The sequence below is a fragment of the Erithacus rubecula genome, assembly GCF_903797595.1.
Source record: "Erithacus rubecula genome assembly, chromosome: 10".
NCBI lineage: Eukaryota > Metazoa > Chordata > Aves > Passeriformes > Muscicapidae > Erithacus > Erithacus rubecula.
The window spans coordinates 22642289-22656851 of record NC_136662.1 but is presented as its reverse complement, the minus strand read 5'-3'; the positions used below and the strand labels follow the sequence as shown (position 1 = coordinate 22656851).

Sequence of the window (14563 nt, the reverse complement as noted above, 5' to 3'; positions counted from 1 at the left end):
GGGGGGCTCAGGCTCAGTGCACCCTGCTGCTGGCACTGAGGAAGGCTCCGCGTCTCCCTCCGTGCTCCTCTGGTGGAGGCTGCATGTCCTCCTCGCCCTGCCCTTTTCACCTTCCTCCTATAGCCACGCACAGCCTCTTTTAGCTGCTTCAGCGATTTCCTTACTGTTTTTAGCAAGATTTGTCCTTCATTTTATGCAAGCTTCGTTCACTATTTCTTGCCTAGTTTCACCCTGTCTTTAGCTTGTGGGTTAGTATTTGCTAGCTTCTCTGTTGGTTATGATGTATCTTATTCTTGCCCAAGAATTGGGATGATTTTAAGGTCCCTTCCATCCCAAACCATTCTATGCTTCTACAATTCTATGCCTTCCTAACCTGCATGACAGCATTCTGCATTGCCACATGGAGGTGTACAGCTCAATTGTAGCTTTATTTCTGTCCTAAGGAAAAAAAATTGAGAAATACCTGCTTATTAGTGATCCAAAGCTTGCTGTTACAGAAGTGATTTCTTTTTTTTAATTTCGCATTAAGGTGTATAAAAACAGAGATCAGACAGAAGCAGGATTTTACATGCACAGACAATGTCCCAGTGACTTTGATGAACAGATACCAGCCTGAGCAACTTGCTGGTGTCATACTGTTGTTTAAACCCACAATGTAGTGTCCTCATAGAGGGACAAAACACCATCCAGCTGAGAGGGGGTAGAGATAGATCTTCCTCCTTTCTAGGCAAAAGTCATCAGCCCACTCCTCTAACTGGGAAAAATTTGCTATTTTTTTACTAAACAAGCCCAGTCAGTCCTGGAACACAGAGTTCCAGGGGAGCAGTGTGAGCAGTGTCCAGTTCCCTGAAAGAAATCCTGCCCATCATGTGGGGGATGTGCCATATGGCAGAGAATCCCAGAAAATAAACCTCCAGATCGACATGGAAGTGAACAACATCATACATGTGGATCTTGGGGATGTGCCTTAGTGGTGGACCCAGGAGTGTCAGGTTAATGGTTTGTCCTGATGATCTTAGAGGTCTTTCTCAGCCTTAATGATTCCATGACTATGATCAGTCACCTTTAGGCCACACAATGCTGTCCAGCTTGGCTTTGGCCTTGATGATGAACTCACTGGAGGCACCAACAAGGGGAAGCCGTGGAGGTCCCATGGGAATGCCAGAAACAAAAGTCATTACAGCTTTAGTCTGTGCAACACCAAAACCTGGGCAGAAAAAAGCAAAATCAGGACATTTGCAGACCACTTTCCTTAAAGCAGCCTCAAAGTGTCCAAAAGAGCAGCAGTACAGATTTGCTGTGTAATCCAGTATCAACCAGGCTTCAAGCATTCCTTGGAAGCAAGAACAGGGTAATTGAAAACAAGTAACTGTGCCTGCAGACAGGAGCAACACTGCAGTAAAAATTACACCTACTTACTACATTTATTCATATGTAAGCATCCCCTCATGCAGATTCACACAGAGCCAAGCCTTGGGAGTAGTGATATCCTGCTCTCTGTCCATAGCTCACAACTTCTTATGTACCTCTGGATATTTAGTGTTTGCCTCTTCACCTCTAAGGCAAAAAAAATAATGCAATTCCTCTGACTTTGAACCCAAGAAATACAACCAAGCTCTAAAACTTGGTGAGATTAATCAGGGCTTGCATATGTACAGCAAACCCACAATAAACAGTTCTCTTCATTAAATGTCTGATTAATTTAATGTAAACATTTCATGTTTTTTTCTGTCTCCATAAACTACTCTGCTGGTTTTAATTGCTTTTTATATTTAAACTTGATTTTGTTTCTAGAAATCATTCAATTTTTAAAATGTTTTGGCTTTGTACAGTCTTCAACAAAATTCCTGTTTAATTGCAGCAAGGCAGGAGAGAAAAAATCAGAGCTATTCTTCTACTTGGGCACCATCATTTCAGAAAAATTACTGTAGAACTAAAGCTGGAAATGAGCTTTTAAAAAAACCCAACAAAAAACACCCTACAGAAAGAGTCAGGATAAGAACAAGGGTAAATCACAGTCACAGCTTTAAATCTGTGAGATTTCAGAGCAGAAGGAAGGAAGGGAGAGTGTAATCTGTCAGGGATGCTTGGTCAGCTCCCTTTGTTGGAGCTCCCAACTGCTACTAAGTTGGGAAACAGCAGATGCAACAGTTTTTCTCTATAAAATCTTTCAGGAAGGAAGTTCTAAGAGTACAGCAACATGAGAGTTTGAGAAGCAGAAAGTTTGCACTTTTAGACACGAGGGAAACAGGCAGTGTTTACCCAGTTTACTTACCCAGTTTGATGACAAAATTGAGAAATTCCCCAGTGAGAAACTAGAAAAGACCAATAGTAATTTATTAACACCCAAAGATTTGAAGGTCTAAAAGCATCTCAAGCTACTACATTTATATATTATATCATTGTTCATTTGCTTCAAGGAAATTAGAGTTGAAGGGTAAGTGATTAAAAGGTTAAAAGGTAGTAAGGAATGGTCAAAAAAGTGAGGAGGGATGAATAACAAAAAGAGGGGATGAAGATGAAAGAGTTTTTTTCAATAAAGGTGCCTTGGTATGGATGACAGAACCACATGGAGAGCAGCCACAGTAAAGCTAGAAGAGCAAGGAGGTTGTTCCCAGTAAGGCTCAGGAAGATGCTGTACCTGGTACTGCTGTGCCAAGGCAAAGTCTGGCTTTGCAAAGGCTTGCAACATCAGATTGGTTTGTCGGCCCAAATAGTTGTATGTACTGTCAAAAAACCAAACCAAAAACAGAATTGGTAAATGCAAAGAAGGAACTTAAAACGAGTGAAACAAAAGAAGTAACCACAGGCTTTTGCTGTTGATATTCTCATTATTGTGAGACAAATTTGTGGAGTTCATGTGTGGTGGAATGTACTGTCAAGCATCTGAAGTATGCCAAGCTCCATGGAAGAACTAAGAGAGCCAATTTCTCTTCCCAGTTCCTTCCAAATGGAACTGCTTTTTCAAAACTAAAAACTGAAAGACATCATTGGGTAATAAGGAAAGTCAATATCTTAATTTTCCAGTTGTTCGTTTAATGGATTGCCTAGATAGGAACACAGGTATCACACAGTAATTCATCCAATCAGCCTGATATGAGGGGCAGAGGATAAATCAGAAATTAAACTCAGCACAGCTCTTTTCCTCACAGACTGCTCATGTGAACTAACAATTTTAACCCCTCTGGGATTTGATTCCTTACCCAATCCAGATAAAAGTGATTACCTACTTCAAAAGCTGCCATCAGGATAAAAAGTACATTGAAACCTTTGGGTCAGCTTAGAAACCAGAGCAATGATCACCCAAAGGAACATAATCTGAGATCCTGGATTATATGACTGTCCCTTCACTAGGACTGGGGCTAAATTCTGTGTCTGTTTGCCTCTGTACATCCCTATCCTGCAAAATCCTCCATTGCTGTGACTGAAGGCAGTCAGGGAAATACTATGCAGACAGTGCAAGATAAAACAACACAGTGTATGTGTGAGGGGAAGGAGTCCAAGCCATACTGACCTTCCAACTGCTCCATTTGCCCCTATTGCCAGTGCACTCAACAGTTGCTAGTTTGGGGTGGAGGGAGAAAAAAAAAAAGTAAAAAAAAATTACTTCATATAATAAAATCAAGGGAAAAAAAGTGTGGTGGGATGGAGGCAGCAGTAAAACTGCCTTGCACTGAATGTCCAGGGTTACTTCTTCCCAAAGGCTGAAGCAAGAGAGGACCTTAGAAGAAATTATTTTTAAGAAAAGCGTCTTACCTCATCCACCCCATAAAGAAATTCAAACTCTGCTGTTTCATTCTTGTTTATGCACTGTGCCAGGTCCAAGAGATCTGTGTCACTGAACTTCACACCCTGGAAGGTGGGGATCTGTGCTTTTATCCCATCCAGCAACTCTTCCACACGAACTGTGCAGAATAGCAATCTCATATGAGGGAACTCAGGCCTGTTCTGGGAGAGTTCCCTGCCTTGTCCCCATGAGACAGACTTCATATTTTACAAGTTGTTCACTTTCAGCCTAAGCCTAGTAAAGTATACAACTCTAAAACAATGAGTAAGACAACAAAGAGTAAGACTATTTTGCCAGATCAGAAAAGTTTAGGAATGAACTGGCAGTAACACATTTAATACTAAATATATACCCATTCTTTCATAAACACCATATAACCTTCTTTCCAGAGCAAATAACCAAAGAATCTGTACTCTGTACTTACTCTTCACACCCGTCAGAGGAGGAATGTGATAGTAATAAAATGGCACCTCAGGGGCTTCAGATGCAACCTTCTGTAAGAAAGCAACCAGCTCATCTAGAAGGAAACCATCAGGTATCCCATAAGAGAAGGAGACATTCATAGGGAGATAGTTCAGATTCACAGCACAGGGGCTGTGGAGAGGCCTCAGCTTGTGCACCACATACAGCAAGTCATACAAAACCTTTCACATGTCATAAAACATTCAATGTGACATAAATCAGGGGAGACCTTAAGAAAGGCAAGTACAGTATTTCTTTTAAATCAAACCAGTTTCTATAGCTCCTATTCATTCTCTTACAGTGTAACTCAGGCATGCTCTCACATGTGCCACACTTGTGTGCCAAGTGGTTTCAGCAGGATCACTTGTGTGCAACAAAGGACAAGGGATCAAGTTCGTGTTCACCTCCCTGGGGTATTGCTTGGTGAAGATGATGAGCAGGATTTTGGCCAACTTTTTTTCCACCATTTTAGGGATCAAAGAGTTGTTATGGCTGACATTCTTCCTGAGAATCTTGCTCATTGAATCCTTCACAGATCTTAGGCAATTTTCTCATTGACACAGAAGGAAGAAGAATGGCAAAAAACAGTGCTGAACCCTCACTGCCATCCTACTCTCAGGGAGGTTTCTGCTGACTTTTGTGCTGTTCCTCTGTCAGTACCAGTCTGATTGCCACTGACTGTGTCCTGGCTGTCACTATCAGCCATTCTGGCAAGTTACTCTGGTTTCTTCTGATGCTTTCATATGAACATTTCCATTCAGACAACAATTCATTCAGACAACTTCTCATATTTCTTTTACAAACCTCCACTTCATGTGGTTCTTTTATGTTATTGTTAGGATCTTAAGGACAAAATACTCAGTTTGCAAGTTTTGAGGTAACCTTAACAGGTTTCTGTTTCTTAACAGAAACAAACCTGATCACCTCAGAAACAGGAGCCACACCTGCCTATCAGCAGTTGCTCAACTTGGTCAATGCCCAGCAAGAGAAAGCATGGAACCAGCTGCTTCCTAATGTGGTTCAGATCAAGCACGAACACCAAACCATCCATTCAGAACACAGACTAGTAACTAGACTATTCTTTCCAAAAGCAATTTTTCTATGTACAAAAGGCTAATAAAATACATCCCAAAATACATCCTTCCCATTTCTTACTAGGGCAATTCTGCTATCTCTCATCTTTAAAAAGTGCTTCTTGCAGGTTTTGCTTTTCCATTACAATTGTGCAAACATTATAATCAGAACATTTTCCAAAGAAAGTACATAGCATTAATCTTTTAGCTATGATGAAGGTTGGGAGGCCAATAAAAAGGCCTCTGCAATCACATCTACTCACCTTTGTTTGTGGGTTTGAAGAAGAAGGGGGCTATGACAGCAATGCCACCAGCACCTATGGCTGCTGCGTGTCTTGCCTATAAAAGACAATGGAGAGTATCTGAGGATATATCTGCTTCTATTTATCACACACAGAGTGAAAAATATCATATACACACCAGCTCTTGGCACTCTGGCAGATTCAATGCTCCCACATGAATGATCACGTGGTCCAATCTGCACAAAAAAACAAATTCAGAAGATTTTGGGGAGGTTTTAGTGATGGTGAACTATCAGGCTGCCAAAATTATTTGCTTCAGCCCAGGCAGTGATGGAACAAGAATCTAAAAAAAAGAGTTGAGCCTGTGTGGACCTGATGAGCAGAAACATGGAGAAAATGCTGACAGTGACAAGTGGTGCTGGAAGAAAAAAGCCCATTTATAAACATAAGTCACATGTGACTTCCTGTTGTACTTGCAAGGCTATCAGGAGGGATGAATCTTAGCATTTTATTAGGAAATTGAAATTAAAACATCAGTGATTTAAGGGGAGGCTGGGAATGGCAAAGGAAATCAAAGTATGTCTTTATTTTCTAAACCTGTTTCTTTGCAAACCTACCAGAAGAGTTCAACCTCACAGCAGCACCTTTGACTGCTTTTTGCTCCTGTGAAGGGAATCTTTCCTGTTCCAGTTCATCAACCCCACTGCTGTTTTTTTCCTTTATATCCATGGGAGACATGGATATAAAAATTATGGATCTGAAGACCTTGGTCCTTCACATCAGTTTATTTCTCCTCATTGTCCTTCTCCCCCACAACACCTCCTCCTCTGCACATCCTCTGACCCAGCATCCAAGAGAAAGGCAGCAGTGAGGGGTACAAGGCTATGACAGGTACAAGAAAGGGAGAATGAAGCTGCAATTGGATACACAGCTGCAGATCCACACTGAATTCTTTTTTCTGTTACTAACTTTGCACCTTTAGGAAAGCAGTTAAGCACTTGACACCTCAGCTTCAGTCACACCAAGTAATGTCATACATTAAACGGTTCAGAAGTGCTTTTTATTTGCATTTCTTCTCAAGACTAAGCAAAGGGGACAGCCCTTCTTTTCCAAGCCCTTTCTCATCCCTCCACCTCTCAGTGTACCAAAGAGAAGGACTCTCACAAGCTCTCTAAGCAACAGGAAAACATACTTTTGTGATAAAGGAGCTGGGGAACAAAGCCCAGCAACACAATACTTTCAAAGTAAATTTAAAAAAGGCATCAGCACACTTAGTTTTGCAATCTGGCATTATTATAACATAAGATCTGGAATTCCCCATTCCCTCTCAGTTACTTACTTGTCTTTTCCCTGGCACATCCATTCTTCTGCCAACTGCTTCCTCTCCTGGATGCTAAGGGACAGGCCTTCTCCTGTTGTGCCATTCACTGTGTCAACACAACAAAATACAACACACTGCCTGAGGCCTCACCTACACACATCAATTTCACTGAAGACAAGAACTAACATTTTTGAGTTGGGAAGAATCATTCAGATGAGTCTTCTCTGTCAATACAACCTTATCCATTCATCTCTGGGAATATCACCTTATGAAAGCACCTTATTTTATCCCCCACAGAAATGGGGTGTGGGCAAAACCAGATGCCTAAAGTACCTCTTACACTCTCTCCACTGGTAAATATGAATGGCCAGGATGATCCCATGGCCACATTCCCTCCCACTACAGCTCCTACCAGGTAAGATCTCACAGGATTCCCATCCAGATAGAAAGGCTGTAATGTAGTTTCTGTCACTTACCAAAAACATTCTTCACATTCTGCTCATTTACCAGATAATCCACATACTGACCAATCACCGTGAGGTTAATTTTGCTGCAATAAAAGGAACCACAGCAACTATTAAGTCCCCACTTATGTTATTTATTTATTTATGTTATTAAAGTTAGTTATTTTAAACTTAGTGATTAAGAAACCAAAAAAACCCATATATTTTGAAGCCTTGCAATTGTATACAGACAGATTACCCAGAGGTAAGAAACCCTTGACCTCTGTTTAACATCTGAGGGTAGCAGCTCAGCCTCTTGCAGTTTCTCTTCCTCCTGACAAGTAGTTTGCTGTTCCAAATTTTTATTGGGAATTGCTGCAGGCTTGTCACAGCAAAGAACTTTTTTGGGAGATATGAGAGAACAGGAGACACTAAAACCTTTTCCTCTTTTGAGGGAAACAGGAGCCCTCTTGAGAGCACAGTTATTTGTGCATGTGCTGGCAAATGGTTAAACTGTTGGGTGGTTGTAACTGCTGGATACAGAGAGTGAAATGGCATCTGCTGGATGTGACTTTGACCTCTCTCTCTCCTTAAAGGATGAGGAGAGCAACAGAATTCCCTGCCAAAGAGGGGAAAGAGAATTCTTGGGTTATCTTCTATGCAAGACAAACTTATTTTGTTTACTAGTGTATAATATTTCACTGGTGTTTTCATTTGTCAAAAGAACAGACCAAACCTATTGTCTATTCTGATGCCTTGATAGGTTTTACACAACACCCAAAATTGCATAGATGCCTTCCCAGAACATCTGACAAGGACCTTGGAGTCCAGGCAGAGGGCTCAGGTCACTCTCTAAATACCATGTTGTGATAAATTTGAGTCATAATAGAAAAGAAAACAGAAATAAGTTTCCTTTAAAGCAAAAATCAAAACAGTTACTGCAATGCAATCAGTTCCCTGACTGGGATGGAGCCATGTTTTTCAGCACTTAAAGTAAAGTTCACTTTTGGAGATCTGCATTAGCAAATCTCCACTGTGTCTCTCAAAAGCAGGTACAGATCCTAACACACCACCTACAAGAGCTCAGGGTTTTCTGCTGACTCCAAACAACTTGGTCTTGCAACATCACAATGCAGCCAGGAGCCTTCTGTTTGTCACCCCTGCTCTGAAGAAAGCTGAATTTCAAGTTTCAGTTTGATGTTATTTTCAAAACTGTGCTGTCCTTGCAGTATTTTCTCCAAGTTTAGACCAATCCAATGCACTCATACACACATGACTGCATGCATGACTTAGCTAAGGCAGAGAGAAGTCTAGAAGGCCTTCAGATTCTGACAATTATTTTCTAGCTCTTGAGAGCTCTTTGTAACTAGAACTGCAATTTTCTTTAGCAAATGCAAAAACACTGCAATCCTCTACACATTGATTTACTATGATAAACTTTGATTTACTATGATAAACGTTGATTTACTATGATATATGATATGATATGAATATGAATTTGCATCCACAAAGCAACAGAAAACGAGATACGAGACTGATCCAAACTCCAAACCCAGAGCCACAGTACTTGTTGGCATCAGAAGGAAGCATGAACAAGGGAATCTCACTCAGGTCCTATTAATAGTGGGACCAGTTTAATAGTTCCCCCGATCCCATCAGAGATCTGATTAAAAAAAAAAAAAAAAAGAAAGAAAAGAAAAAGAAAGAAGAAGAAGAAAAAAAAAGCATGCAGATCAGTTCCAAATGAGAAAGAAGAAAAACAGGGGTGGAAGGAAACAGCAATCAGTGCAACTTTGGCAGCTCACCCATCCGGAGTCATTGGAGTGATGGTAGCAGCTACAAGACCCTTTAACTTCTTTCGGGGTGTCATTGATCTGCTGGGAAGAAAGAGGTGTAAAAGCGATTACCATGGCTGCTCAGACGCTTCTGCGAAGGGGTGAAAACCCCGCGGCCGTGCAGCCGAGCTGGCCGGGCAGGGAGGCGGCTCTGCAGAGCCATTCCCGAGGGAAGGATGCGGGGCAGCGGGGGAGGCTCCGCGCTTCCCCTTCACCTCGATCCCCGCGGCTCCGGCGGAGCGGCACGGCCGGGCGGGCAGGAGCGGGGACAGGGCGGGGACAGCGGCAGCAGCTGAGCACGGACAGCCAGCCCTGTGCAGCCCGGCCTGCCCCGCCCAGCCCGGCACACCCTCCTCAGCAGCGCCCCGCGTCCAGCCCATCTGCGCGCAGCCTGCCCTCGCCCATGCCATCCCATGCCATGCCATCCCATGCCATGCCATGCCATGCCATGCCATGCCATCCCATGCCATCCCATGCCATCCCATGCCATCCCATGCCATGCCATGCCATGCCATCCCATCCCATGCCATGCCATGCCATCCCATCCCATCCCATCCCATCCCATCCCATCCCATCCCATCCCATCCCATCCCATCCCATCCCATCCCATCCCATCCCATCCCATCCCATCCCATCCCATCCCATCCCATCCCATCCCATCCCATCCCATCCCATCCCATCCCCTGCCTGTAGCCCCTATGTCCAGCCCAGCACGGGCTCCTACTGCCCACGTTTAGTGCAAGAGATGAGGCTGGTTTGGGTCACCCATCGATATCTGCAAACTTCAGGATAAAAATAAATAAATGAACCTTTAAATACTAGTAAATAACAGGATGGAGATAAACAAAGTCTTGGAATGATTTGGGTTGGAAGAGACCTTAAAAGGTCACCCAGTGCCACCCCCTGGTATGGGCAGGGACACTTTGCACTGTCCCAGCTTGCACCAAGCCCTGTCCAACCTGGCCTTGGACACTTCCAGGGATGGGGCAGCCACAGCTTCTCTGGGCACCCTGTGCCAGGGCCTCCCAACCCTCACACAGAGAAACCTCTTCCCAATATCTCACCTAATGTCCCCCCATACCTGCTGAGGTGCTGGAAGCACTCCCAATAGCAGTGCAGTGTCCCTGCTCTGGGACACAAGGACAGAGGGCAAAGGAGCAGGCTACTCCTTGCATGCAGCCCAACATGGTTTCACCAGATGTGTACCATGTCCATTGGGAAGTGTGGGCTCCATGGCAGTCATGCACAGCACAATCCTCCCCATCCCACCAGAACTGCAGCTGGGCCAGGATTCAAATCTGCTCCCAGCAGATCTGACCAGTGGAATACTAGCATCCCATAAGACAAGGTACTGCCCTGAACAGATTCATAGCAATAAACTTCTAAAAATATTTCTAAAAATTGTCTTCAGTGTGCACTTTCAGATCTTCCATCAGAGCATGTTTTGAGAGCACCCAATGCCTGCAGAGAACAATCCCCTGTTGTGTGATCCAGGAGCACATTTTTCATGTATTCACATAACAACCTCAGGAGTTTGGGGCTGTGGTATTCCTCCTCCACTCCAAAATATGCTCACTGTGGGCTGTCTGTATGCAGAGCTCACTCTCTGGGTTTTGGCCTTATTGGCAGCTCCTTACAAAGCACACACATTTCCCTTTTCTTAGAGGGTCATGTTGTTCTCCCAGAAATCCCCTTTATCTACACTCTTCTATTCCCATGGGTAATTTCTCTTTCTCCAGGCTCACTAATTTCAGCTCTTGCAACCTCTTCCACCTTCCCAAAGCACCAGTGTATTTCTGCAAGTTCACAGACAATTCAGTGCTTTATAGAGCCATTTAAAGGAAGTCCTCAAGATTTTTCTGAGTATTTTAATGCCATTTTAGTGCTACTTCATGGTGTTGACAGCACAGGAGAGAAGCTTTACAGTAGCCTGGAGAGGTTTACAGCTAGTTAGAACTCTGTAGGAATCACAGATGGGCAAAAAGAGTTTTAAAGTTGTTTTTGAGCTCTTCAGATGAATTTTAAAGCTGCCTGGAGGAGTTGAGAGTTGTACAGTGGAAATTTAGAGGCATTTTAGATGCATTTAAAGAAATATTAGTATTGTTTACAGCAACATAGAGTAGCTTAGAGTTTTAACACTGTCTCTAAGCAGGAATTCCAGAGCTGCAGAAAAAAGTTCTAGAGCAGTTGCAAGGAAACTGAGAAGGGTTTGAGATCTATTTTGAAGCATTTTACTGCTACTTTAAGCATTGAGGTAGTGGTGTAATTTAAAGGATTTTCAGAGTGGAAATTTTAGAGAAATTTGTAACTTCTCACTGCTGTTTGTAGCCAATTAGTATAGTTTTAGAGCTGTTGAGATGGGTTGTAGAGCAGTGTGGTGTACTGTAGAGCACTTTTCTAGAGTATTGTGGAGCTCTTAAAAGAAGTCCACACTGGTTTAGAACCATGGAGTGTTTCAGAATCAGATTTATAACTTAGGGGGTGTAATAGTAGCTCTTTCAGAGCTCATCAGAGATGTTTTGTAGCTGTGTAGTGGTATTTTAGAGGGGTTTAGAGCACCTCACAGCATATTCAAGGAGGTTTAGAGGTCCTTAAAGGAGTTTAAGAGGCCCAGAGGAAATCCACTGACTTCAAATCAATGTACAGGACATCTAGATACAATCAGCAAAAAAGCTTCCTAGAGGAGGTATAGAAAGATGCCTGAGAAGTTTAGAGGACTCAAGCACTCTACAAAAGGATATTACAGCTCCTCAGAACTACTAAGTGTGCCTCTGAGGAGTTCTGGAGGAATTTGGAGCTATTTTTCAGATCTTTAGAGCTGATTCAGGAAGTGTAAAGGTATTTTAAAGTTCGGAATAAAGTGTTTGAGATGTTTAATACAATCCAATGGCATTCTAGAGCTGATTAGAAGTTTTAGAGTGGTTTAGAGATGGCTTAGAGTCGTGTAAATTACATCAGATTTGAGGCAATTGCCTCGTTTGAGAAACAGAGTTCCCTACAGCTCTTTAGAGCTGATTAAAGGATTTGAGAGCAATTTAGAAGATGTACACAGTAGTTTAGAGACACCTAAAGGTGTTTAATATCTTACAGTAGTTCAGAGACATTTTGAGAAATTTCAGAGTAGGTCAAACCAATCACCTCCTCAGTTCAGGGCTAGGATTGTCTTCCCACATCTGGTCACTGTTTCTGACCCCCCCTCAGTGCCCCTGTCCCCTTCCCCCACCATCACACACTAAGGGTGTCCTGTTCCAGGGCAGTCATTGATAACCTGTGGAAGGAATGCAATTAAGAAAATTATGGTGAAAAATTCTAAGACACTCTGAATTACCAGAAGAAAAAAAGAACTGTGCTTTAGCCAAAAGGAATGTTTCAATGGCTGTGGGAATTCACATTCAGGAGAACCTGATTACATGAACTGACATTCAGTTCCAAACTGACATTCATTCCAAAATTTGCAATATAAATTCTAGGCAAGGCAGAAGAGGAGTTTAGGCTGTCTGCAGCTGCAGCATCTTGTGCTGTGACAGGAAAAGTGTCTTCCCACTTGCCATGAAATAAGAACTACAGTGTCAGTGATGCTAAGAGACAGAGTATAATAAGGACACCAGTGAAAGCACCAACAGAAATCAGTTGCTCTTTTTCCAAAATAAGTATAGCAATAAAAATACAGTTTTTAATAGATTTAAGCAATTTTTCTATGAATGTCAAAATAGTTATCCAAATAACTTTGTAAGGTAATTTCCAATAGGGAAGTTATAACCACTCTTTTGTTGCCATGTGCTAACAAAGTGGATTCATATTATTTAATAAGAACTCCATTATTCAGGTAACTGATTTGCTGAAGGAGCTTAATAACTAAAGCCAAAGGCCCTGCAAGTTTCCTTCAGACCTTTTGTTGTTGCTGTTTTAACTTTTCTATTACTTTCCAATACACTGACTGCAATTTACCACCCCTTCCTTTACTTCTGCTTTCCCTAAATCACAGTTCTCTCTACATGTGTACAGTTTTGACATCTGAGCTTTCACATTTCTCAGGAGGACTTCTGGTTTGGCATAATTACACAATAGTCTTGCCTCTTTTTATCTGCAATAAATAAATGTATCCAGACATCATTTTCTTTTAAAGACAGACCCAAGTCTATTTTAAGAGAACTATGAAGTACTGAAGCCTAATTGAAAATTTAGAAAATTCAGTATCTATGATGAAATTGATGAAATTCTGTTAAATACCATCATGGATGCTTGGTATTCAGAAGTATATTATCTGGGGAGTTGATGTGATGTCATTATCTATGTATCTATCTATCTATCTATCTATCTACCCACCTACCTACCTACCTACCTACCTGCATTTATTCTGCACTAAATCTAAACGTGCAAAAATCAGAATAAATGCTGACCTCTTAGATATTGAATTTTCATTTCTAAGTATTAAGTTTGCTGTTGATTCTACCTGAAAACTTGCCAGTTTAACTGTTCTAGAGTTAAGCATAACCTGGAGGAATTTCCTAACTTAGCATTTCTTAGCTGTCTTAGACAGACATTCCCTTGCAGGGAGTTGGAATTATAAGCTTTTTAAAGTCACAAACCATTCTGTGATTCTCTGATTCAGGTTGCTGTGTCTTCTGCATAAAAGATGTTTTAACATGCCAAGCTGTTAATTTATAAGATGTGAAGATGTTTTCCCATTAGCAGTCAACAAGAGCATAATATCTATGTCTCTGGAAACAGAAAGAACTATCATGGTGCACTGGAGCCAAAGTGACCAAGGGAGTGTCAGGGATGGTACTCTTCAAGTAAAGCTCACCTCTGAACACAGCCAACAGTGCCATCTGCTGCAGACTGCAGCATTGGCTCATTCTGGGAACACACAGGAAGAGACATCAGGTTCTTGAAGAACCCATCTCTGAAGGTCTCACATCATCTAAAGAACAGAAGTGCCCAACAAAACCCCACACCCACTACCAATATTCCCACTATTAGAAGCTGGGAGAGCTCTGATGCAATCTACACTCATGTCAGTAAGATGAGAAAGAAGTTTAGTAGATAAACCCTCAGTTCCAGTTACTTCATGCCTTTTTGGAAGTGGAAAATATTATTTTAAGGAAAATACTTCTTTTAACATAATCCCTACTCTCTGGGCCTGTTTCCATCATGTCTGGACATGTTCTTAGGTTCCTGGGACTACATAAGTAAATCCTGATCTCTCTAGGGCAATTTGTGCATATCAGGGTGTTTTTCAGACGTGGGGCTGTTCTCACCAGTTCAGAACAACCCTTCAGCAGAGTCAGGAGCTTCTCCCAGGTCCTTGGCAGAGAGCTGCCAGGGGGTCTCACTCCATGCAGATACAGACTGGAGTAGGCTGAGAATGAGAGGGAGGGAGGGATGGAGGGAGGGATG

General features: G+C 42.2%; 1 protein-coding gene across 1 annotated transcript; it reads right to left on the bottom strand.

Moving 5' to 3' along the window:
• Nucleotides 1-409: 409 nt before the first annotated feature.
• Nucleotides 410-9386, bottom strand: NPL (N-acetylneuraminate pyruvate lyase). Its single transcript, XM_079314254.1, has 12 exons — nucleotides 9379-9386; nucleotides 9134-9202; nucleotides 7362-7435; nucleotides 6904-6991; nucleotides 5743-5800; nucleotides 5586-5661; nucleotides 4212-4304; nucleotides 3757-3905; nucleotides 3515-3561; nucleotides 2642-2726; nucleotides 2276-2315; nucleotides 410-1207 (listed from the first exon to the last, which is right to left on the bottom strand). Exons 2-12 carry the CDS (start codon nucleotides 9196-9198, stop codon nucleotides 1056-1058), a joined length of 927 nt encoding a protein of 308 aa, XP_079170380.1. The 5' UTR covers nucleotides 9199-9202; nucleotides 9379-9386; the 3' UTR covers nucleotides 410-1055.
• Between the last annotated feature and the right edge of the window lie 5177 nt (nucleotides 9387-14563).

What these genes read in the sequence shown, in the direction of transcription:
- NPL (XM_079314254.1), bottom strand. Translation starts at nt 9,198, where the DNA reads ATGACACCCCGAAAGAAGTTAAAGGGTCTTGTAGCTGCTACCATCACT. An exon ending in TCCTCTGACGGGTGTGAAGA is followed by an intron (nt 3,906 to 4,211) that starts GTAAGTACAGAG and finishes TATTCTGCACAG; the next exon opens with TTCGTGTGGAAGAGTTGCTG. An exon ending in CAATTTTGTCATCAAACTGG is followed by an intron (nt 1,208 to 2,275) that starts GTAAGTAAACTG and finishes TTTTCTGCCCAG; the next exon opens with GTTTTGGTGTTGCACAGACT.